The sequence below is a fragment of the Vanessa cardui genome, chromosome 8, assembly GCF_905220365.1.
Source record: "Vanessa cardui chromosome 8, ilVanCard2.1, whole genome shotgun sequence".
Taxonomy (NCBI): domain Eukaryota; kingdom Metazoa; phylum Arthropoda; class Insecta; order Lepidoptera; family Nymphalidae; genus Vanessa; species Vanessa cardui.
Genome location: NC_061130.1, coordinates 4,186,473 through 4,213,242, shown reverse-complemented (window position 1 = coordinate 4,213,242; position 26,770 = coordinate 4,186,473). Strand labels below are relative to the sequence as shown.

The 26,770-nt window shown below is 37.3% G+C and overlaps 3 protein-coding genes across 3 annotated transcripts in view; all 3 read right to left on the bottom strand.

Moving 5' to 3' along the window:
* The window catches only part of LOC124531753, a 29,476-nt gene extending 19,897 nt beyond the window's left edge, over positions 1 to 9,579 (bottom strand). The window contains exon 1 of the mRNA XM_047106267.1: positions 9,383 to 9,579. Within this exon, the coding sequence (XP_046962223.1) occupies positions 9,383 to 9,579 (197 nt within the window). The remainder of the gene's footprint in view (positions 1 to 9,382) is intronic.
* A 2,480-nt stretch (positions 9,580 to 12,059) lies between these two features.
* LOC124531751 lies at positions 12,060 to 18,022 on the bottom strand. Its single transcript, XM_047106265.1, has 3 exons — positions 17,450 to 18,022; positions 16,681 to 16,786; positions 12,060 to 12,076 (listed from the first exon to the last, which is right to left on the bottom strand). Exons 1-3 carry the CDS (start codon positions 18,020 to 18,022, stop codon positions 12,060 to 12,062), a joined length of 696 nt encoding a protein of 231 aa, XP_046962221.1.
* A 112-nt stretch (positions 18,023 to 18,134) lies between these two features.
* On the bottom strand, positions 18,135 to 19,908 carry LOC124531750 (actin cytoskeleton-regulatory complex protein PAN1-like). The gene is made up of 2 exons (XM_047106264.1): positions 18,334 to 19,908; positions 18,135 to 18,161 (listed from the first exon to the last, which is right to left on the bottom strand). The coding sequence occupies exons 1-2, from the start codon at positions 19,906 to 19,908 to the stop codon at positions 18,135 to 18,137; spliced, it is 1,602 nt and encodes a 533-aa protein (XP_046962220.1).
* Between the last annotated feature and the right edge of the window lie 6,862 nt (positions 19,909 to 26,770).

Below are 26,770 nucleotides of genomic sequence, written 5' to 3'. Positions count from 1 at the left end.
ATCCAGTGGATGATATTATCATAGGTCTAATCAAAGTATGTTAGTTAGTCACTAGTTCTTACCGCAATATGCCAACCTAATGGTATGTTTTGATAGATATTTTGGCACTGGCTCACTCAGTTTTCAAAGCGGAAAATAAGTAAACTGCTCCTGTTACAAGAACAAAAATAGCCTGTAAAATTCCCACAGCTGGGCTAAGGCCTCTCCTTTTCAGGAGAAGGTTTGGAACATATTACACTACGCTGTTTCCTCACGATGTTTTCCTTCACCGCCGAGCACGAGACTAATTATAAACACAAATTAAGCACATGAATATTGTGTTTGTTGGTTTGAACCCGCAATCATCGCTTAAGATGCACGCGTTCTATCCACTGGGCCATTTCAGCTTTGTTCCTGTTAGTATTAGCTATAAGTTCCGAGTAGCTTTTATTTAATCTTACAATTAAAATAGAGTTCTAATTAGTTTGGTTAATCTGCCGTTGATTCAACATTTTTATTACTTATCAAATTTAAAATAAATAAAACCACATCCATTCAGAGTATTTTATTTGCTTAGTTTTAAAGCGCAACCTGTGATTATTATGACTCAATAATTTGTACGCAGACATATTTTCATTTCATATTAATCGCATGTGTCTTGCCCGACAATCATTTTAAATGTTACCTTAGCTGAAAAATTGCAGTTTTATATAAAATACTTCTTTGAATATTGTTTTTGCATTTTCATTTTTAGATGATGGTATATTTATTTTTATAAATGGACAAAGATAAATAATATTTCAAAAATATTTTTGTTCTGAATACTAAAATTGTTTAAAAATTATTGTTCTTTAAAAAAAATTACTATATGTTATTTTTTTTTGTACGATGTTTTTGTGTACAGAATATTCCGAGCTATAACATAAATAGGTACATATATATATAAATGTTTATGTGCTTCATTGATATATTTTTAAGAGGTTGAGCCGTAGACATGTAAGAAACAGCTAAAGTTAAAAACCAAACTGAAAAAATACCTCTTTCGATATATTAGATAATATTTGTTAAATTTTCACAATTCAGAATATACATTCAGTTACAGGGCAATCAATACTTGGTAAATACTGGTTACTATATAGACGACAGTAGATATTAAGAAAAATAAACTATAACAAATATTTTTGAATGTATTAAATCCCCGTATCTATGATTAATGTTTAATTTCCCTATGTAACGTACCTTTGGTTTAGAAAGCCTTTTATCCAAAGGCACGCCAGTAAAGCAACGTTTTATTCTATTTTCAAGAACTTGAAAAGCATTTAAAACAACTACCTATAACAAAGCTCTTTGCCTAGTCTTCCATACAAGGTAACGATGAGCTACGAACCTCACGTAACGTTTCATTGTTAATAGCAAAAGCAGGAAAATTAATTATGCTGTCAGTCAAAGAAATTAAAAACTGTTCTTCATAAGACACTGTCGGATATTATCAAAAGAATTCCTCTTAGTAACGATTCTGTGCAAAGAGAACAAATGAAATGGCAAAATACGATTTGACTGCTTAAATCATATGTTCTTTAATGATTTCATGAGGAGATATTAATTATATATTACCTATTTTCAATATATTGTCTACTAATATCGAATTCATTCCATTGATTTCAACAGCGTATTTGATACAAGCAGTGCCAAATGTTGATTTAGTTGTATTTGAATAAGATTCACTCAGCTATTGGGTGTCAGAAATACACACATCTGAAGATTATTTTTTAGTTTTATTAAAACTCACTAAAAACCGTTTGACATGATAGGAGAAGTTGAAGTATGAAAGTCGGATAACATTGTTTTAGTATCATGTATGATGTATGGTTAGTTCAAAAATCAAAACGTACGTTCATTAGAAAGAAAAAAAGAAATAAATTTTTATTAGGGCACAGTACATAATAAAAGAATAAGGAGTATAAAAAATTAAAATAAAAAGAAAACTACTATAACTACTCGCTAACTTAATATACAAAAAAAACAACAAAAATACAAAATAACACAATGATACTTAACGTGTCCTTAAGGTTACCATCCATACTATTCATTCATTAGCTGTGAATATGTTCGTCTTGTCCATTTTGTTTGAATGACTAGTAGAAATTCTTGGCACTCTTTGACAAAGACCATTATTTTTTTAAAAAATATTGTGATAATAATCTTATCTCGTTAGAAAATAACATCAACAACAACAACAGCCTATAAATTCCCACTGCTGGGCTAAAGGCCTCCTCTCCCTTTGAGGAGAAGGTTTGGAACATATTCCACCACGCTGTTCCAATGCGGGTTGGTAGAATACACAAGTGGCAGAATTTCTATGACATTTGTCACATGCAGGTTTGCTCACGATGTTTTCCTTCACCGCTGAGCACGAGATGTATTATAAAGACAAATTAAGCACATGAATCAGCGATGCTTGCCTGGGTTTGAACTCGCAATCATCGGTTAAGATGCACGCGTTCTAACCACTGGGCCATCTCGATAACATCGATTAGATATAATTGTTATTGCAAAATATTAATAAATATTTTGAAAAAATCTGCAGGTAATATTATTTTTAACAAACGAAATAAGCACAGGTAAACAACAACTTACCCACATTATCAGTAGTGTAAGCAAAACCGGAAGTGTAAGTTTAAGTCATATTATTAATTCTTCGTAATTGTACGAAACGACTTGAAAATATGTTCGTGAATATACTGAGTCAATATTAGATCCTGTCAAAAATAAAGATGTAGAAGAATTCAATTAAGAAGCCCAACTGTTAAAACTTATAACATGCCGAAATAACTTCAAATATAATTTGCCGTTTCTGCTAGGAGATATAGTAACTAACCCATCTTGAACCTAAAGACATACATGATAAATACCTTTATTGAAAAATGTAATTCTTAGTATTTAGTTATTTGTAATATAAAATATATTATTGAAATAAAAAATTGTCTTTAAAAATGAATACCATTTCTCAACCCGGATTGTGGACTGTAGTACTTAAGATTTTAATGGTATTCCCATTGACGTTAGGACGAATCCTATGTGCGAGACTGAATCTGAAATCAGTGCAGTGGCTAATTTACTTTCACAGAAGAGGAACAGGTCACACATTACTGGACGTGGCGATTGATTCTAAGGACATTGGAAGCTGACATTAATAAATTGTTTACACTCTAGAAGCCTCGACTTACACGTTTAATATTTCAATTCAAAAGATTATTCGGTTTTGGCTATAGTATATTTGCTTTTAGACTTTAATAGAAAAATATATATAGATAGATAAGTTTTAATAATTTATACTTAATATTATAAATGTGACAGTAACTCTGTCTGTCTGTCGGTCTTTTGACTACTAAACCAATGAAGCGAATTTCATTAAATTTGGTATGAAACAAACTTGAACTCCCAGAAAAATTATAAGCTGCTTTTTTGTCTAACATAAGACAACCACCCCTAATTCGATCGCCTTGATCGAATCTGCGAGCTACTCCTAGTATTTTAAATACCTAATATTTAAAAAGTAGAGATGGGAAATCAATTGTGTAGACAATGAAGTTCGGATAAATTAGCAACTTCATAAAGATTGATGTAGAAGATAATATAAAGAAAGTTAAAAAGTCTAATAAAATCATAAGAAAACATGGCATTCGTTCTCATAGTTATGATTATAGTGATGCAAATTTTCAATTTGTAGATCAGGTGATACGCGTAATATAGTTACGTAATACCCAGGTGGGATTTTTTTCCCCTCTAGCTCCGTAATTCAAGTAAACGGAGAAGAAATTGTAAAACATACTCACGTAGCTCATTTCCTTAGTAATGGGGTTATATTCCGCGGCACAATTTTCAATTTCCAAAACTCTTTCTGCATTATATCCGCTATTCGCGTCGGAGTAAGTTCGTTTTCAACATTCGCTCTCGACGACCCTTCTAACGAGCATCAAATTGTATTTAACTGACATAAATTTATAATTTTACTTTTGCTTTATTCGGACGGATGTTTTCGCTAATGTAATATATCATTATTTTGTTTTGCTATTGTCTTTTCTTCGTGGAATGCAGAAACTTTGCTGGTTATTGGTTAATATGAAAAACAGTAAAAGATTTTAAATATATTCACTTCCGTTTTAGGGTGTTGGTTGGATGTTATTTCTTGGAGTTCAAGTTTGCTACATAACAAATTTCATAAAATTCGGTTCATTGTTTGGTCGTGAAAGTACGACGGACAGACATTACTTTCACATTTATAATATTGATAATGTAGATATCGCATTTGAAATATTGAAATATATTTTTTATAACAATAAATAAATAAAAACATACTTGATATTCCAAATGTTCTCATACCAGAAACAAAATGAATACAAAAAAGCGCAGGGAACACAACAAAAGCATTCATGATGTTTAGATGCCGATACCGTTTCAATACTGGTGCCGACTTGTTGTAAAGAAATCTTAACAAATTTGATTTGATAGGGCTTTTAAATACTATTATCCCTTTGAAAAAGTAGTCCATTTATCATGTAAAATTAGATAGAGAATCAGCACTGTACAAAGTTATACATAACTTTCAATGTATATAAGTATTACTTGTGTGGGTTATGTAACGTACAGACAGAGTAAGAAAACCTTCGTCAATTTCAAATTCATTCCTTTATCAAGTCGTGAACTCTTAGCACCTTTTGAAAATAAACATCAAATCATTGCGACGAAATATGTCATTATTAATCAAAGGCAAAGCAGATTATCGCTCATACTTAGCACACGAAAATAGATCTTAAGGTGACGACCCTTTTCTTACTCCGACTGTACATATATACTAATGTACTCAAACACCTTCACGTCATAGGATTACATGTTGAAAATAATAATTTTTATATAAAAGCTACTTTACTTAATGAGAAAATACAGTTTACTTTCTACCTAATTTCAAAATAAAATTGTAATTTTTTGATGTGATACTTCAATTTATAAGCGCCTTGAGGTGAGAAGTAAGTAAGAAGAAGAAGAATACAAGACTTTAGAAGTGTTATATACAAGCTGTTACTACTATTACTATTTACTATACACATGATTTAAAATAATAATTTTCTCATTTTTTTTATTTTACACAATCTTTATTTATTTGTTTTCTTTAATTAGAGAACTATTATGAATAATAACAATGACCTTCAATTTCGATGTTGAAAATTTGGCTCATTTTTTATGTCTAATATTTTCGAAGAAAACGTCACTAAATCCACTTCATTCTTATTCTACACCCATTCACTGCTTAAGGAGTCGATTTGTGTAGAATCTATTGTTAGTGAATGTTAGTGAATGTTCAAATAAACATGGAATATAAGTCACAGATTTCATGTTTGCAAACTTTATCGTATGGAGAAAATTTTACCAACACTCCCTTATACAACTTTCTACTCCCTTTGGGGTTTGATTTGCTAAAATCTATCCGCAGTGAGGAGCCACGTAGCCACATCTGTCATACTCAAAGTTATTTGTGCCATTTCGTGGAGAACTAGTTATGACTTGTGTTTCGCTTGTACTTATATCCGAAAAATATATTCCAAATTTGAAAAGCAAATAGAACACAAACAATATTTTTTTTTACTGGCAACGTTGATGATGAATGCAAAAATTAACTAATCACTTTTTATAAAAAAAGGTTTCAATGCAGGTTAGGAGATACACATACATCTTATTTTTCATATAAAATATCCAGTTCGTATGATACTCGCCTTTACAACTGATATACAAATACATGAGAATCTGAAAGCGTTTACTTGAATTTGATGCGTAATCATTCGTTAAAATTAAGACAAGCGTGAACTTTACGTTTGATTGTTGCCCATCTTCTATCTTAAGTTATTTCTCTTTGGGTCAAGCTAAAGTTTGCACACATCGGCTACAACTTTTGTCGAACACAAAAGAGCAAGCTGAGTGAAACACTGAGATATAATAATAGAAGCTATATTACTGACTTTAATATTAGTTCAGTTTACACGCCTTCCCGGAATCACAAACTTGTTACCAACGCGCTTCCACTATTGAGCCTCACTGAACTGTAAAACTGATGAAATATATAATATAATTGTAGAATAATATTGAATCAGATAACTCCATAAATCGTCAATATCCGTATGCCAACTTAATCTGGTAAACAACTGGCTCTTACATCGTAGATATTTTTGTATGTATCGACTATTGTTTTTCCAAAAAAAAAAATATCATTCAAGTCCTCGACTTTAGTTTAGAACTTGGTCATTGTGATATAAAATTATATTATTTCAGAGCTAGATATATAGGAGTTACCAAATTTTTGTAAACCAAAGGGCTCACTCATATTTCTGCAATAACTAAAGGCACGAAGGACATAACATGTTAGTTCTCAAATTTGGTGTTGGCGAAGTAAGAAATGGTTAATATTTCTCACAGCGTCAAAATCTATGGGCGTTTGTGACTGCATAAAATCGGTAGCCCATTTGCCGGTCCATCTGTCTAGTTTATAAAAGGCTATACAAAAAAGAGAAAAAGTGTAAGTAATTAAAGTCATGTATAACAGAATCAAACTTTCAGAGTATTTGTAGGAGTTATTTTTATCTTATCTTATAAGTTAGTAACACACTTTAAGCGTCAATATGTGAATATTAGCGCTCTCTAGGGTTAAGGTAAGTTTTTCTGTTTTTTTTATAATACTACAATCACATTCCATATAAAACATAAATAAAAATTTTAACAAAAAGAAAAACCGACTTCAAACAAAACACTATTCTAAACAAATGAATATGCACGAAAAAGTAATAAAAATAATTGCGTATTCAACATATTTTTTAGAGTTTTCCTAAGTTAAATGTAATGAAAAATTTTAGACTACTTAAAAGTCGATTAACGATTATATCATGTAGTTATAATTATAGTTATATTTGAAGCCGGTGTCAGCCACGGTGCCCTTGCCCCAACAATCAAAAGAAAGAAGCGATACGAGCCCCTTGATTGATCCAGTATATTATTGTGTAAAAGGTAATTTGTAAAAAACATATTTGTTAAAGTATTCTCGTATTGTTTTTTGATAGATATACTGTAGGGTTTTATTGGCTGACACCGACTCCAAATATAACTATAATTATAACTACATGATATAATCGTTAATCGACTTTTAAGTAGTCTAAAATTTTTCATTACATTTAACTTAGGAAAACTCTAAAGAATATGTTGAATACGCAATTATTTTTATTACTTTTTCGTGCATATTCATTTATTTAGAATAGTGTTTTCTTTGAAGTCGGTCTTTCTTTTTGTTAAATTTTTTATTTATTTTTTGATTTTAAGTGAAGCTGATGTTGACTAACTAATTTTTTTTAATAGGGATAGATTAAGCGTTCCGTTTATATGAGTCAGAAACTAATTCGAGGACAATTTCAAAGGAAACTTGCGAATAAAGCAAAAATAGACTTTCGAAAATGCGGATTTAATACGTCACGCGGAGTAAACTACAAGGATCCCTCGAAAGAGCTGTAATCGAACTCAGCAAAAAAAATTTGAAAAAGACCAACTATATTTCGTACATCATATGACATCACATCACATACATAAAATTTTGATTAAAGATAGTAAGAAATTCTGCCCCATATCGCACCCTAACTGCGAGCCGTATAGGAGTTCCATCACTACATAGTATAAAACAAAGGCGCTTTTTCTGTCCCTATATCTTTAAATCTACGCAACGGATTTTGATGCGGTTTTTTTTAAAAGATAGTGTGATTCAAGGGGAAGGTTTGTGTATATAATACATGAACAATATAGTAAAGAAACACTGATAATTTTAGAAGTTTGCGAAGTGATGTCGTAAATAAACAAATTCTGTAGTATATTTAGTATCAGTATTGCACCCGTGCGAAGCCGGGGTGGGTAGCTAGTTGATTATAATATTCGACTATGATAATTACATAAACATAACCACATTACGGAAGGTGACTCAAATATCCAAATAACTTATAAATAAAAGATTCGACTGAGTATCGCTAACGTGCTCCTCAGAATTGTTCCGTTCCCTTCCGTTCCGTTACTTTGTCATGGATCCTGTGCTCAGAACCTTACCAAACTTTCACCAAATTACCCTTGAAATATATATTTTATAATAAAAAAAGAATTATCAAAATTGGTTAACGTGATTTTCAGTTATTCACCTATTTGTTCATATGGATACCATCATCGGAAAAAAATGGGACCCCACGGGAAGCACTACCTTTCAAACAAAAAAAAAATTATCAAAATCGGTCCACCCAGTGAAAAGTTATGAGGTAACAAACATAAAAAAAAAAATACAGACGACTTGATAACCTCCTCCTTTTGGAAGTCGGTTGAAAATGGGCTGACGATGCTTCTTGCAGAATGTAAATGTAAAACCTTGTCTGAATATTGTAATTTGAATATTATTATAAAGACCTTAACTTAAGTTATAATTGTTGCTAATCTTCAATATTCAATCTCGATATTCAACCGACTTCAAAAAGGAGGAGGTTATCAATTCGTCTGTATATTTTTTTTATATATATAGATATATATAGATATACTATAGAGTTTTCTTGGCTGACACCGGCTCCAAATATAACAATAACTATAACTACGTTATATAATCGTAAATCGACTTTTAAGTAGTCTAATATTTTTCATTTCATTTTACTTAGGAGGACTCTAAAAATATGTTGAATACGCAATTATTTTTATTACTTTTTAGTACATATTCATTAAGATAGTGTTTAGTTTGAAGTCGGTTTTTCTTTTTGTTAAAATTTTATTTATTTACTTATCAAACTCGCACGACTAAATATTACACTATTCACATACGAATTCACTGTAAAAAACCAAAATTATAAAATAAAATCCGTTTTATATTAAGTTTATTTCGTCGAACAAGTTCTAAGATTATTTGAATAAAAAGCAATAATAGAAATAAAATGAATAACAAAAAATGAGATTAATAAAAAAATTCCCAAAAACTGGAATTGTACGCGAATTTCCGTATTTTATTTGAAATTTTTTCGACTCGTGTACTTCAATAATATAAAGAGAGTATAGTATATTTTTATTAAAAGCAAAAACCGTTAAAGTGAAAAGATAAAAATCGTTCGGAAATGAATAGACAGCCCAACATTTGAATTCTTTATTACAGTATTCTATTTATTTATATAAAGCAAAATTGCTAAACTTTTATTTGATTTTTACCGGTAAATTTTGTTGAAAGCTAAAATAAAATATTGTATATCTACATTAAATTTTCAAGGGTTGAGTTTGATCACAAACATAAATAAAAGTACTCTCAGTTTAAAAAATCACGAAATTTAATTTAATCTTTTTTTAAATTTATTACTCATAATGATGGGAAAAGTTGCCGGAAGGAGAGCTGTTGGGCGCAGAAAAAAGTCTTGGCTGTGCAACATCCGAGAATGGACGGGAGTTGCGAGTGCTGCCGATCTCTTTCGCCTCGCGAAGAATAAGAAGGAATACTCCAAGCTGACTGCCAACCTTCGCTAGTCGGAGTGGCACTCGAAGAAGAAGATTACTCATAATGCTATCAGTTATTGTGATAAAAATTTCATAATTATATCTATTTACAAATAATCGAGAGCTTCCTTCAGGGTTATTTGTAAAACCGTTTTGTTATATTTATTTGATTAAATGCTTTTGACGTTTACTGTATTTTTTCTCCACAAAAATAACACCCCCTGTCAAGTAAATGTCCTGTAAATTACCCATTGCTGGGTTAAAGGCCTCCGCTTTCATTAAGAAGAGGGTTTGGAACATATTCCACCACGCTCTTCTAATGCGGGTCGGTGGAATGCACATGTGGCAGAATTTCGATGAAGTTAGACACATGCAGGTTTCCTCACGATGTTTTTCTTCACCGCTGAGCACGAGTTGAATTATAAACACAAATTAAGCACATATATAATATAGTGGTGCATGCTTGGGCTTGAAACCGAAACAAATCGAACCATCTCAGCTCATATGTCATTCAACTATTTGTTATTTTCAAATAATTGTTTCACATTTCGTCATTTGGTTTTTGTCTATAGTACATCAGGTATTGCCTGTAGCTAATATATATTTTTTTTTATTATATACAGGATTACTTGGTGTTATTGTTTGGTGAAAAACCTTAGGTGGCGCTAGTACAGGCACATAACATCTTAGCTTCCAAGGTTTGTGGCGCATTGAAGATGTTAGGAATAATTAGTTTCATGAAATACTAACGTCTTTGGGCAGGCGTGACCATTCAACATCAGCTGGCCCATTTGCCTATCTCTCCATCTTTATAATAAAATATATTAAAAGAAGATGCTCATTAAGAAATTATCTAAATTGCACAAGTATAAATTTTCATTTTCAGTCTAGGATAAAGTATTAATAAAACGATAATCACAGTTACAGAATTACCTTTCCTTAGGGAAATTGTTAATTTAATAAAATTCAATAAGAACATATTCTAAAATTTGATACTATTTTTTATATTACCTTCATATTATTTATACTACTTGTAAGAGTTTTGTCAATGAAGCATAGTAATATTTAAGTTATAAATATATATCTCGTCTTTTCCTTTAAATTAAGACTATATCATCAGTAAGCTAGAGAATGAAGTTATTTTCGGTCGCATATCATAAAAAACTAATCAAAGAAGTTTTTTCTAATTAAACTTTTTGATCAATTGTGCGAGTCAGTTTGTCTTATCGTGACTAAGTTTGGTTTTAATCTAAAAACTACGTCGCAAAAAGCGTTCTTGATTTCTCTTAAAAAACCATAGAGTTTTAAAGATAATGAGATAACGTTATAATAAAAGAAAGCATCAGTTGAGGGACGAGCATTTTTTGAAAAGAAATCACGGAAAGGAGCCTTGATAAGGAGGAAGGAAGATTTACGACTAAGTTGAAAGTTACTAAAAGTGATAAAACATCTTAATCAGTAGTTCCCAATGTTATTTTTCTTGTGGACCACTTTCAAAATTTTATTGATATTGGTGGACCCCTGCTGCTACATTTCTGCTACATTATTAAAGTCGTCAAAAAATAAAAATTGTCTCGCTTTTGAGTTCTGTCCCTATATTCCGATAGGTAAAATAAAAGCGAAAAATAGTGCGTATTTATTTGTATTTTTTTTTATGGCATTGGTGGCAAACGATCAGCAGGCTCACCTGATGGAGAGTGACTACCACCGCCCATGCACATCTGCAACACCAGGGGGCTTGCAGGTGCGTTGCCGGTATTGTATTAAAATAGTGTTTTGTTTGAAGTCGGTTTTCTTTTTTGTTAAATTTTTTTTTTATTATAAGTCTTTCGGTTTGCGTACTTCTTTTTCGTATTCAGTCATTAAAATGAGCGTCAAATTTCATCGTGTTTCGTTATTCTATTAATTGTTCTTATTATAGGTATAGCGAGAACTTAAAGAAACAATGTCGTAATCATAATGAGTCGAGATGGCCCAGTGGTTAGAACGCGTGCATCTTAACCGATGATTGCGGGTTCAAACCCAGGCGAGCACCGCTTATTCATGTGCTTAATTTGTCTTTATAATTCGTCTCGTGCTCAGCAGTGAAGGAAAACATCGTAAAGAAACCTGCATGTGACAAATTTCATAGAAATTCTGTCACATGTGTATTCCACCAACCCGCATTGGAACAGCGTGGTGGAATATGTTCCAAACCTTCTCCTCAAAGGGAGAGGAGGCCTTTAGCCCAGCAGTGGGAATTTACAGGCTGTTTTTGTTTTGTTGTTCAATCATAATGACTCCTAAATGTATATAATGGCATTAAAAGTGAATGCTTATCCAAAAACCTTGTGGCTAAAAGAACTGGCACAAAGAGTCGTAAAACGAAAATACTGGCAAAAGTTTCAAAACTCACATCGAAACATAAATACTTGAATGAACAGATCTATTATAAAAAAAAACCCCGATTCTATGTTTCTAAGTTTTATATTTGTGTTTAAGAAATAATATTAAGCTTTCATTATTTTATAATTAATGTTTATTCGAATTGATTCTTAATTTTGCTAATGGATCTTAGGATCTGTGCAAATATTAACAGGTATAGGTTAGACATTAATAACAAAATAAGGAGTCTTTTTTATTCAAAAATTAAAATAAACTTTATTCAAGTAGGCTTTTACAAGCACTTTTAAATCGTCATTTTACAATTAAGTGAAGCTACCACCGGTTCATAAAGTAGATCCTACCGAGAAGAACCGGAAAGAAAATCAGTAGTTACTCTTTTTCAACATTTAAAAAATACAAAGTCATGTTAGTTAATACAATTATTTAAATTAATATATCCTGCTTGGAAGTCAACAAACATTAATGTAAATACCTAATAGAAACATATTTTTGTCATTTGTTTTAACGCCTACTAATAATAACAAAAAAATGATAAATAACACTACATATACTTCACATATTGATAAACTAATTAGTCGTATTAAAATAAATAATTAAAGAAATTGCAAACAAAACAGAGCTACTAGGGATTTTACCTACGCTTCCTGTAATTAGAAAGTAAGGTGTCTATAAAAAAAGATTATTTAATGGAAACTTTTGAAAGTTTTACTGTTTTTAAATTTGATAATTAACGTTCATAATTTAAATTGAATTTTCATATTATTATAATTTTTTTTATTTTTTATTTTAAGGAATAGGTTGGCGGACGAGCATATGAGCCACCTGATGGTATATGGCATCATCACCCATAGACAATGACGCTGTAAGAAATATTAACTATTCCTTACATCGTCAATGCGCCACCAACCTTGGGAACTAAGATGCTGGCTCACTCACCCTTTAAACCGGAACACAAAAATACTGCGTATTGTTGTTTAGCGTTAGAATATTTGAAGAGTGGGTGGTATTTACCCAGGTGGGCTTGCACAAAGCACTACCACCAAGTAATATTTAAATTAAATATTTGCATTAAAGAGCGAATATGAACTAAACGCAGCGAATGCATTTTAACGCACCACATTTGACGTAGGTACGTGACGTACTTTAACAATTTCGATCCTCGGGACACACTATAGTTAATATTACCCATACGATGCGCGATGACGTTTCGACGCCGGATCACACACACGCTTTGGTGAGCATATTTACAGACAGACGCAAACGGGAGAGTAGTGGAGATCGCTTCGCTAATTAAAATCATGTTGAATAAATGATTTTAAATCAAACCGTATTCGAACATTGAAATAAAACTAGTTATAACGGATTTGAATCGCGTATATTAATTATTTTTAACATCCCAACACCAACAACTAACACGGGTAGACGTGGACACGGGTAGTCTACCCACTAACTAGTTTTAATTCAATGTGTAATAATCGCGATAATTTAAGACAACATCACGTATTCGAACACTCACGAAATCAATACTTAAGTTGATACGGCTAACGAATGCCACAATCAAGACTCTGTCTAGAATTATTATTGTTAATTTAATAAGACTAAAATTAATTAAATAAATAAATAAATATTGGACAACATCACATATGTTACTCTGATCGCAACGTAAGTAGCTAAAGCACTTGAGTTATGGAAAATCAGAAGCAATATCACAACAACAACCAACACAAGATAGAAAACTAATGAACTTTTTCTACATCGACCGAGAATCGAAGCCTCAGGCGTGCGTATCCACTAAAATCGGTGTTCTACTCGACCACGGGAGTCGAATTATTTTGGTATATTAAAAGAACTCTTGGCCCCAATGGCGTTTCTGCTCTTACTGAGCCTCGTTGAATTAGCCGTGATGATGGTAAGAGACCTGATCGACTGACATTGGTTCCCGGGAAATGAGAACGGGCCCATGTGTGGGAGTCACATCCGATAGTGTTAAGAGCCGATGTCGCTATGGAAAAAGATGAAGCGAAAAAAGGATGCAAGTATTTGTGTCTTATTCTCAATTTTGTTTTTGTCGTATTCACTGTTAAACACTTGGAGTAGTAGTGCAAAAAGCTTCATTAAAAGTATAAGACCTCGCCTTCTTGACTTCACTGGTAACAGGAAGGCTAGTTCGTTTTTTACCCAGAGGATCGGAATTGCGATTCAACGGGGAAATGCTGTTAGCATTCTTGCCACCATTACACGCGTTCAAGATTTATGCAGTAACTATTTATAGCCCATATTAGTATATATTTAAGGACTTGATGCCAATAATTCTTTTGTAAAAAAAGTTACCATGTAATTATCGAATTTTTGTTTTGTGACGATAAAGTTTATATTGGAAGATGTATGTCATAAGTGAATTAATTAAGGAATTTAAGAAGCTGACCCAGGTTATTTATCTTGAATTATCTGTGTAATAAATTTAAAAAAATAAGTTATTTACGTATGCGATAAGTGTTTGCTATTGATCATGCTACACTCAGCCTTGTATCATAATATAAATGTTTCTTTATATTTAATTTCATTATATACATTTGGATCTAATAAATTATAAATGTTGAAGGACCTCTGTACATCTGCTCGTTACTCTTTCATATAGTGGAATATGTTTCAAACCTTCTTCTCAGCGGGAGGCCTTTTTTTTTTTTTTTTTACGCATTACGCGCTTCCCCCACTTGATGGAAAGTGGGGGGGTGTGTGGGACTCCCCGGAGCCCTGGACGCCGAGTGCGCCCAAGTACGCCGGGTTTACCCACTAAAAAACCAGCGGTACCCTCTGCGTCTTTCGATGGACGCCACGGGATCGCTTACGCATGCTACCGTGACGCCCTGACGGTCGGCCCACCTATGCGGGCCTCTTACACCTAGGGGTGATTCCCGGGGTACTGGGACCCCCCTAGTCCCTGCGGCGCCTATTGAGGCGGTGGGAGAAGGTGCGCGTAGCGCCTTTTCCTCCTCCCCGGTCGTCTTCTGCGGAGCGAGTCAGCGGCGGCACTCTCTTCCCGCTCCCGCTCCGCGGCTTCCTTCTGCGACATGACACTTTCGCAGAAGGAGCGCATCTCCGACCAGCACATCTCGCTAGCGAGCATGGCGTTGATGATGCTCGGCAGCGAAAGGTCTCCGCCCATAGTCGCCGCAAGGGTGTGCCTCTGGGGCCCCCACGCAGCACACTCGTACAGGGTGTGGTACGCCGTATCCACTGGCGCACCACACTCGTGGCAGGAGGGTGTCTCCTCCCGCCGCGCTATCCCGTGCAGGTACTTACCGAAGCATCCGTGTCCAGTAAGTACCTGCGTCATTCTGTACGACAGTGTGCCGTGCTTCCTCTCGACCCAGCGACTCAAGTGGGGACGGATCGCCTCCACTGTCGCTAGGCCCGCCGTGGGTGATCCCAGATCTTCCTGCCATCGGACGATCAGGGCTTGCTGGGCTAGAGCCCTGATCCGCCCGATCTCCGCCGACCCTGGACGTTCGCCGCGGTCCCTCGCCTCGACCCGGAACCGGTACACTTCCGCGAGCACCTCAGCCTGGAGCTCCCAGGGCGGATCGCCCGCGAGAAGTGTCGCCGCAGTCCACGACACCGTACGGTAACCTCTGATGAGTCTCACCGCTATGACCCTCTGCGGCTTGCGCAGCAGGGCCCGATTTTTAGTGGTGAGGGCATCTATCCAGATCGGGGCACCGTACAGCGCCATCGACCTCACTACGCCGGAATAGAGACGCCGGCATAGTGACCCCGGCCCCCCCACATTCGGAAGGAGGCGACCAAGAGCGGCGGCGGCGTTGATGAGCCTCGGGCCGAGATGGATAAAATGCTGCCCGAAGCTCCATCGACCGTCCAGGATCAGGCCCAGATACTTCATCTGGGCCTGCACCTTGATCACCATCCCGTGGACGGTGATACTCGCACCTCGTGGGGGTCCTTTCCGTGGACCGTGGAAGAGGAGGGTCTCCGTTTTGGATATGGAGACCCTCAAGCCCAGCATTTCCATGCGGTCCACGGTGAGAGCCGTTCCGACTTCGGCGAGGCGAGCCGCCTCCCGGAAGTCCCGCCCAATCGCCGTGACGAGGGTGTCGTCAGCGTAACACAACACCCCCATCCCGGGAAGGACGGGAGCCCGCAGGAGCCAGTCGAAACCGACATTCCACAGAATTGGGCCGAGAACCGACCCCTGTGGAACGCCGCAGCTCACTCGATGCCGGATGAGCCTCCCATCGACCCCCGCCCAGAGGATCTCCCTGTCCTGGAGGTACGCCTCCAACAGCCTCCTGAGATAGGACGGCACCTCATGATATCGAAGTACCTCCCGTATAGTCTCAAAGGGGAGACTGTTGAAGGCGTTAGCCACGTCGAGCGAAACCGCCAAGACGACTTGCCCCTGGGCCACCGCTTCCGTCGTCCGAGTCTTCAGGGCGTCCAAGGCGTCGACCGTCGACCGGCCTGCCCTGAACCCGTACTGAGCCGGCGAGAGACCCGGACCGACCTCCTCGAGGTGCTGAACGAGACGGGCTGCGAGGATCTTCTCGAAGAGTTTTCCAGTCTCGTTCAGCAGCACGATTGGCCTGTATGCCGAAGGGGAATCTAACGGCCGACCTTCCTTCGGCAACAGGACCAATTTCCCTTCTTTCCAAGGCTTCGGAAACTGCCCACTGCACAGACACTCGTCGAACAGCTCCCGAAGCCTTGCACCTAGGTATTCCAGGGCGTCGCATAGAACACGCCCAGGAACCCCGTCCGGACCCCGCGCCGTCTTCTTGGCCTTCAAGCGACCGAGGGCCATCTCCATTTCCCGCTCCGTGATCAATGGTAAAGCCACTGTGTCTTCGGTCACGGAGCTGGGGGCCATCTGTGGAGGGACATGCTCGCCTGGGTGGGGAAAAAGTTCCCCGACCAGGCGCAGAAGGAGTTCCGGCGGCAGCGTCTCGGTGAGAGGGGCGCCTTGGGTGCGGAACTTCCCGCGCACACCGCGGTACGGACGCCCCCACGGGTCTCGATTGAGACCCGCCAGAAGCTCCTCCCTGGCCTCCTCTTTAGCCTTCCTTATCGCCAGCTGCAGATCTTTTTTCAACTGGCGATAAATGTCTAGCAACTGTCCCTCCAGATCCGTGTCGAGGCCGTTGCGCCTTCGACAGCGGACATAGGCCCTCCGCGCCCGGCAGCACGTCGCCCGAAGGTCGGCGATTTCGGGCGACCACCAGTAGACCTGCCGGCGCTTTACTCTGCGCCGAACCGACATGCCCGACAAGCCGAGGCATGGCCGCATCACAGATCTTCTTGAGTGAACTGCGCATGCGGCCCGCCAGCTCCTCTGCGTTTCGCCCTCCCTCCTCCCTGCGGAACCCCACCGCTGCACGATGGCGGCCTCCTTGACCAGCTCTCGATCGACCTGGCCGAGAGACCATCTCGGCAGCGTGGTCGGCACCCTCTGGGGTTCCGCCGGCCTGCGAGAGGTGGAGATCTCGAATCGGATGTAGCGGTGATCCGATAGAGTCTCCGCCTCCTCCTCTACTCTCCAGTTCCGCACTATGCGAGCCACCACAGGGGTGGCGAAAGATACGTCCACCACGGAACCCCCCTGTTGGCGAACGCAGGTGTGAACCTGCCCCCTGTTGAGAAGGGACAGGTTGGAGAGCAGGGCCCACACTTGAACGGCCCTCCCTCGCGGATTCGTAGCGGGGTTGCCCCAGGCACGCGACTTCGCGTTTAAGTCACCGAGAACCAGTGTCGGTTTCGGCGACTGCCTGGCCACCGCAGCTCTGACAAAGCCGAGATATGTCTCGAACTCAGCCAGGCTGCGGTTAGGGGAGAAGTACGTACCGACGATGGCGTACTTCCCCCACCCCACCACTACGTAGCCCGAGCCCCTCTCGATGAGTGAGAGGGGGGGGCCCGTTCCACTCCTCGCGAGGACCGCCACGGTGCCGTCCACGTCCCCTACCCAATGAGTTAAGGGAGGTACGTAATAGGGCTCGCAGGCCACAGCCAGGTCAATCCCCCACTCCGCCATGGACTGCAGCAGTAGATCCTGAGCCCCGGCGCAGTGGTTGAGATTAGTCTGAAGGAAGCTGAAGTCGGCACTCATGTTGACATTGCAGCTTCCTCCTCGGCCTGGCGCCGTCCGACGTTGTTGGTGGTCTGGGTAGCGAGGACCACCTTACCTTTCGTGATGGGGGGGTTACATTCTTTCGACCCCATCACGTGCCCGGAGGGCTTCCCGGCTTCTGCGCACACCGCGCAGCGCAGGTTCCCGGTGCATTCAGCCGATTTATGACCTTCAACGCCGCACCGGAAGCAAAGGTTACCTCGATCCGCATTGAATGGGCATAATATCCTAGTATGGCCAAGGCCCATGCACTTGTAGCAGCGCAAAGGGCGCTGCTCTAGCACGCATACCCTGGCCGAGCTCCACCCAACCAAGAGACGACCGGCGTCAGACAGTTTCTTTGCCGCAGCTATTGGACATGCCACGCGGACCATACCCATGTAACCGGGCCCACGTGCAATCTCTCCACATCTTAGGTCTTCAGGGGCACAATTCCCCTCGCGGGCGACTGCGGCGATAATCTTATCTTTGGTGACGGAGTCATCTAGCCCCGTCACCTTAATGTCCACTTTTTTTACGGGATGAACGACGCTGGCCACCCCATCCAACACTGTGCGGAGCTTATCGGCTAGTTTTTCGGCCTGGTCCGACTGTGCTCTCGGCAGCTCCAGCACCCTGGCTCCCGTCGCGGAGCGTCGGACTTTTAACCCTCCATTGATGCCGAGTTCTTGCAGTTTAATGCCTTGCTCAGCGCGCTCCAAGACCTGAGCATATGTGACACCTTTCTGCTCCGCTTCTGGCTGCAGCGTAACCACTACTGCAGCTGTACGAGGAGCAGTCAGCTTAGGCTTGGCCGCTTGAGGTGTCTTAAGCACCGTGTTCGCCACCGTGGCATTTGTTCCAGCCGGAGAGTGAGCCTGTTTCCCCTTCTTCCCCTTTTTAACTACAGTGGACCAGGACATTTCCTGGACCACCTGAGGTGGAATTGTCTCCGACACGAGCGAGGCGCTTGAACAGCCAGCAACAGGTGCCGGTGGGGCAGCTGATGGAACCCGCTTAGGTAGGGGTGCAGAAGTCAACGGTGGAGCCGAATTGACTGCCTGCGCTCGGGACACAGCAATTTGCTGTGCTGATTCCCGCCTCTTATCAGCAGCTAATGGTGGGCGCTGTATTTTAGCCGGAGGAAGGCGTTCCTCCAATTCGGCAAATCGGGCGTTGATCATAACGCCTATCGACGATATAATTGAGGCTTTTATATTATCCACCGCCCGAGCATCGTGTGCAGAGCTGGTGGATGCCTCATTGACCACAGCGACCTTGGACCGCATCTCCGCAAAATCGCGACGGTGAGCCTTCACCTCGGCCTTGAGGCTGTCTACCTCTTTGCGCAGGCGTCCGTTATCAGCGCGGAGCTTTCGAGTCTCCTCGGCTTCCGTCCGAGACGCTAAGGCATCTACAATGGCCTGTAGTGCAGCCGCCGACTCCCTCAGCTTTTTGCCAAATCCTCCTTTTAAATTGGAGGACTTTTGTGCCACCTCCAAAATGAGGGCTGCGCTTCGACCAGCCTGTGCGCGAAGTTCCTCGGCGCCCATTTTTGTGGGATCCTTGGTGTGGACATCCGAGGAAGAAGATTCCTCGGAGTCCAAAACAGCCTGAGGAGGTTCCTTTCGAAACGCTCGACTACGAAGCGATCGTTCGAAGGCCTCCTCTCTAGCCTCACTGGCCTTGGCCTTCAGCTCAGCCTTAGCCCGAGCAAGACCACTTCCACGACCTTTAGTAGTTTTGCCGCGAATAGCAGGCTTGCTTTTTGCAGCCATCCTCATCTCCGTCTCCGTATCGGAATCGGAGTTAAAAATAACGAGGCCCTCATATGGCCTTTTTCGGCGAATTAGGGCATCGGACGATAATTCAGTATCGACTTCCATCGCCAAGAACAAACAACATAAAAAACAACGAAACAAACAATATATGTATTTATATCAATATAAATGCATAAATCTGTAACAATAAATATGATCTAAAAAGACCACTTAACAACAACAAAACCAATCCGTAAGCAAAACAAGTGTCCGATAAACAAAGCAAATAGTCGAGATGTGACGTCAGAGATAACGAAAACCAGTTTTCAAGCCAGATGTCGTTTAAATTCCTCAAGTCGTAATATTTAATCGCAATATTCAACACAACCTCCGTCTAAGACGTCCGAACGTTGAATCTCAGCGGGAGGCCTTAGCCCAGCAGTGGGAAATTTACAAGCTGTTGTTGTTGTTGTTACTCTTACATGGCCAAAGTATAGAATTCAAAAAACAAAGGACATGTGCTTTAATGTCTTACAACGGACGACCATCATTAAAACGTGAGCAAAGCCTTAAATATATATAGTAGTCTAATAATAGCATACCATATAAATTCATTTTTGTATTTGTTTTTAATTTCTGTATTTACGCAAAAACTATGAATGCAATATTGATTTCATATGTTCAAAGCTTCAATATGTAGAACACAATGTATTTGTATATTGCATATTTTTTTAATATAACAGATTGTGTGAAATTGTTTTCGAAGCGAACGAAAAAAATTTAAACTTTTACATGAAAACTCATCAAGAAGAATTTTCAAAATATCTATCGAAAAATCACTACAACTCATTTATAATACATACATTTTTATTTTTACAATAATTGGAAAACAAAACTTTTTTGTTTTCATTACGTAGTATTTCTATAGTTCGTTATCAGTCTGAAATGTTACATATTTAGCGTATAGGATTAAAAAAGAAAACAAAAAAACTTCCAAATTTATCTTAACATAAAAAAATCAACAAATCATAAATATTGAAGAAAACTACTAACTCAGTTAAGCTAACAAGCTCAAAATAAAACACAATGCATACTTTAATAATATACAAGTCGCGCCAATATCGAAATAAATATTAATGGCGGCTTAATTCAGTTTCGCGCGCTTTTGTTTTTTTTTTTATTTGTTCCAGCCAGTTTTATGGATAAAGGAATCTCTTAAGTATATAATTAAAAATCCTAAAAACACTGTAATTTATGTTTCATTGTTAATAAAGAAATTAAATAAAACGAAGTATGGCAGAGCGATCGCTTGACCCGATACTTATTGTAACTTATTATTAATATTTATTTCTATAAATTCATTGTTGAAAAATACATGTCTTAGAGAAAAAAAACGAAAATTTACTCAAACGAAATTTAGATATATATTATAGCCGATTAAAAGTATTTACGTATTAAATTGTAATATTTTTATAGTATTAGTCATGTATTAGTAGGTATATAGTAGGCATGTATTAGTCTGAAGTATAAATTAAATAAAAGAAACCATAGAAATCTTCAAGAAGTTCATCTTAGTGTATTTTTAAATATTTTTTCAATACATAATAAGTATATATTATCAGCTATCATGAATCAAAGTAAGTTATCCATGTTTATTCTGGATCGAACTCAACGTAACAGCTGTTTTCAAATGTTGTGTTAAACAAGTTTATTCTAAACATTTTGGCTAAATAATATTACCTACAGCAACGAAACAGATAAATAATAATAATATATCGATAGCAAAAAACTGGTTAAGTGGGAGTAGGACTTACGCAAGTTAGGTTCCGTACCGTTTATCTAAAAAATGGCAAATAAAACGTTTGTAGTAAATCCCCTTAAACGTTTATTTTATGTATATTTTTTAGTGTTTGTTGTTATAACGACAATAAAAATACATTATCTATGAATATTCAACTGTCTAACTATCATAGCTCGTGAGATACTGATAGTCGAACATTGGACTATTAGTAGTAGGGCCCCGTTTTTCCCTTTGGGTTCGGAACCTTGAAAAAGGTTTCGAATAATGAATGAAAAAAGATCATTCATCATACGTTCCAAAGACCAGATCAACATACGAGTACGTGTTTATTCTTTTTTTGAAATCGAATGCGTTCTATTTAAGTGAAGGAAAAATCCTCTTTGCTGCAATGGTTGATACTCTGTTTTCGTTCACTTTCGATTGAAGCTTTTTTCAAACCTATCAATCCTATCTAAACGTGGCTGAGTTACTCGGCTCTTCTCTTTAGAATCTATTCAGAACCGGTGGTAACTAAAAATCTGCTATATATTTCAGCAAAGCAGGCAATAGGAACTGTTGCGGTATTTTTTGGTAGGTTTTCAAATCCTGGAGTTTAACTTGGGACGATATAACAGGAGTTACTAGTAGTCAACCAGCCCCGACTTCGCACACACAATTCTTCAACTATTCTTTACTATATTTTTCTTGTACCTATTATAGATATAGACTTTCCTCTTCAATAACTATGTTTTAAAAAAAACCGCATCAAAATCCGTTCCGTTGCATACATAGGGATAGAGAAAGCGACTTGCTTTTATATTATGTAGTGATGTTTGTATTTATTTAAAGGTTAAAAGGGAAACCGAAACAGATGGCTAGTTTATTATATAATATGCATAGGCGTTATCGATTTGTGTGATCGTTATGAATAAATTTAGTAATCCGGACCAGAAGCTATTATCTAGCGATCACGTCGATTTGAATACTTAATCAGGAGTCAAATAGTGTTAATATGATATACAGATTATACATTTTTCCGTACAGGAATAAACGAATGTTTAGAAATTTACTTGGTGGTAGGGCTTTGTGCAAGTCCGTCTGGGTAAGTACCACCCACTCATCAGTTATTCTACCGCCAAATAACAGTACTCAGTATTGTTGTGTACTGGTTTGAACGGTGAGTGAGTCAGTGTAACTACTACTAATACTACAAGGGACATAACATCTTAGTTTCCAAGATTGTGGCACTTTGATGATGTAAGAAATAGTTAATATTTCTTAAAGTTTCGTTGTCGATGGGTGATGGTGACCACTTACCATTTAAGTGGCCTACAATCTCATCCGCCAACCTATACCATAAAAAATAAGGTCTTCAAAATTTCTAGATTTTTATTCTTTTTCGTTGTACGTAAATAAAAAAGCGTTAAATGGAATAAATAAAGAAACAGATATTGCTGTTTTTGTTTATTTACATTTGCCGCGTATCGTATACTGAAAGTTATTTTTCCATATTTGAAATAAGTAACGTTTTATATTACTTTTTGAAGAATAAAATATTTGCTTGAAATAAAATTAATATATTTTATTTATTACTTTTATTAGAAATCAGAAGCGGTTTAAATTAAAAAAAAATACTAAAAAAATACTAAAATTTATAATTACAACATAAACAATTATTTGAAAACAAATGAGACAAATTCTTTAAAAATTGAAACAAATAAGAATTGATAAAGATATGACAAAACGTAAATGACCGTTCGCCCGACAGATGCAAACCGAATAGAAAGAGGCGCTGGTATTCAGCCTCTTTTGTAGCAGTCAGCGTAATCCCACTCTTAACTTAAGGAATCTCCAAAAATATACCAACAAACCTTATTTTAAACGACCTCCATGGTCGAGTGGTGTGTACACCGGTTTTCATGGGTACGCCACTATGAGGTCCCGGGTTCGATTCCTGGCCGAGTCGGTGTAGATTATCATTAGTTTTCTATGTCGTCTTGGGTCTGGGTGTCTGTGGTACCGTCGTTATTTCTGATTTCCATAACACAAGTGTTACAGCTACTTACATTGGGACCAGAGTAATGTATGTGATGTTGTCTCAAATTTAAAAAAAAAAAAACCTACCTACCCTATATATATATATAGGGTAGGTACCACCCTCATCACAAGATGTTCTACAACCGTTTTAGTATTGTAGTTTGTAGGCGCACCATGACTTTAATTTGCCTGATCGCTTATCTATATTGCAAAAAAATACAGATTGAATTTAAAATCATTCAGTTAAATTTAAAATCGGATCGATCTCTATATCAATATAATTTCATATTTAAAAATCTTGCCATACTTTGTGTTATTAAATTGGTGTCGAGTTGAATCTACGAAAATAATTTCCGAACCGGGTTTTCTCAGGGGATACCTCACTCTTCGTATCTACAAAATTTGCAAAAGAAGTATCTTGTTTATTTTGAATAATATGATTTCCTTAACATTGAATGTTTGTGATGCCATAAAATATTTTAATGACACAAATTTGAGCTAATTTTTTCATAGAACTTTTTATCTCTCCCTTTTTAATTGTCACAGATAATATAAGCATTTTTTACTACAGAGAGGTAAAAATATTCCCCAACTCTTATACTGTGGCTGTACTGAGCTTCCTGCAAGCACATACTAACCATTCATCGTATATTCATTCGCCAAGCAGTTTTACTCTTGCAAATTATTATTATTGGGTAACGGAAGATCCATTGGAACCAAAGACCTCAACATCTTAGTTCCCACGATTGGTGGCGCACTGGCAATGTAAAGAATAGTTCAAATTTCTTTCGGCGTCTTACCATCAGATTATATTTCACAAAATAACATATTGCCCAACGAACTATGTAGCACAAAATAAATAAAAAGTGTGATGAATTTTTTTTTTCTTTTTATATAAAATGTTTAAAATTAAAAAATTTATTTTGATAACACTTTAAAATAAGTTTTGTTTGTATCCAAACTTTTTTTTTAAATAGTATACTCTGTAGATATTCCGATTTCAGTTATATTTATTTAATGAATGAATATTTGACATGTATTACTTACACTGCGTTATTTGTCTCCATAAAAATCTATTTCTGATACTAATAATTTTATAAGTATTTTGCCTTATGTAACAGTAATGTTATATAAGAAGTGTAGGTACTTAACGAGTAGTATGTGTATCTAACAATTTCCGAACGCTATCATCCGAGGAATCTAAGACGCTATGTCCCTTGTGCTTGTAATTAAACTGGCTCACTCACCCTTCCAATAGCTCAATCAGAATTCAAATAGAATAACTAAAGAGAGGACGGTACCTAGCTAGACGGTATTGCACAAAGTTGCAGAACCGGTTTGAACCGGTTCTACCCCTACTTAATAGACAAAGATACAAAATATGCATTTAATGTTTAGTAAAATTTTCTCAGTTCCGTAAATTATGACGAAGCGGAACTAATATCTACTACGAGCATGGAAGGAATGATTTCGGTACCTGGCACGAGATTCGTCTAAGTTATTATATTAAGACCTATAAAGACGTTGGAGGGGCAATTACAGAACTGTTTAAAATGGCACCTGTACCATTCAATAACTACTAGAGGTAAGAGTTTGGAAACAATGTTGCCTTGGAAGATTTTATCCAATCTCGTAAAGCTCGAGCACTGTCTCGTCTCGTAAAAACCCTGGCAGTGTGACAGGCAAAGGTTATCAAAGACTTTTTAAAACACAGGAATACAAATAGTACCAATCCAGAGCCTGCAAGTAATCGTATCAACTGTAAAAACCAGCTACACGACCTTACATTCGACCTCGAATGTCTTGTTGATAAATAAATAAATAAATATGAGACAACATCACATACATTACTCTGATCCCAATGTAAGTAGCTTAAACATTTGTGTTATGGAAAATCACAAGTAACGACGGTACCACAAACACCCAGACCCAAGACAACATAGAATACTTATGGTAATCTACATCGACTCGGCCGGGAATCGAACCCGGGACCTCGGAGTGGCAAACCCATGAACACCGGTGTACACACCACTCGACCACGCAGGTCGTCATAAATCATAAATGCAAATATAAAAACTGTTATAAGTATCACAGTCAAGTTTGCCTTTGACTATGAATATGGGTTCGTTATTATCATTATTATATTATTATTATTAGCTGTTCTTTCAATATCTGTATCGCGTTTAGTAATGTACTGTGAGAAATCATATTACCTAAGTTACCTAACTTTTGTAGTGAAAGGTGAGGAGTAATGAATAGGGATTTCAATGAAGTTTCGACTGCTAAGCGATTGTTACAAGCACTGCAACTTAACTGGCTACATTAAGATCAAATGTTTAATATTTTTAATGAATAATAATTATAATAGATGTCAAGTGATAATCATTTATATGTATACACAGGAATATTAGTTTCAACGTAGTTTCCATTATTTTAGCAGCAAAATAGAATAATAATAATCATTAATACGACACAAGATACGTAAAAAAAAAGCTAGCTGCACATTATTTATCCGTGATCAGCAGTCAGATATGGTCAGCAGAAAATAATTCATGGCACATAAAAAAAGATTGACAGTAGTTTCAGAGGTACACTGACTAGGCTGACTTAAATATTTTCTCTTAAATTGAGAAAAGAAAGTCCAGCATGAATAAAAGTCTAAAAATCAAAGTAAACATTACAAAAATAATTAAATGTATCGTAATTTCAATACAAATAAACGCAATATCGAGGAGCATGAAAATGAAAATTTATATCAAATATTTTATTGTTGCAAAATCCAAACAGATAAGGCTATTTTAAATTGGATACACTTTTTTTATAAACTTTTTCTCAGTAAAGGACTGTTGTACTACTAAAATTTTTACAAATAATACTGAATATTTTTTCAGAAAACACGAAAATATTCAATTGCATAAAATGACAAACCGTCAGATATCTTTATTTATTTAATGATTTTCTTAACAACACTTAAATGCACAGAGAATAATTACCACGGCAAACAGGAAAGAAAATAAATCATTTTTCATACTCATTATAATGAAGTGTAACAGACTCGACTCGGATTTGTGTACCAAGGGTTCCGTACAAAGTTGGAAGTATGTTATTAGTTCGTCCATCACGAAAAAATGATTATTTTTATGGTATGACTATGTTACTAAGTGATTCTGG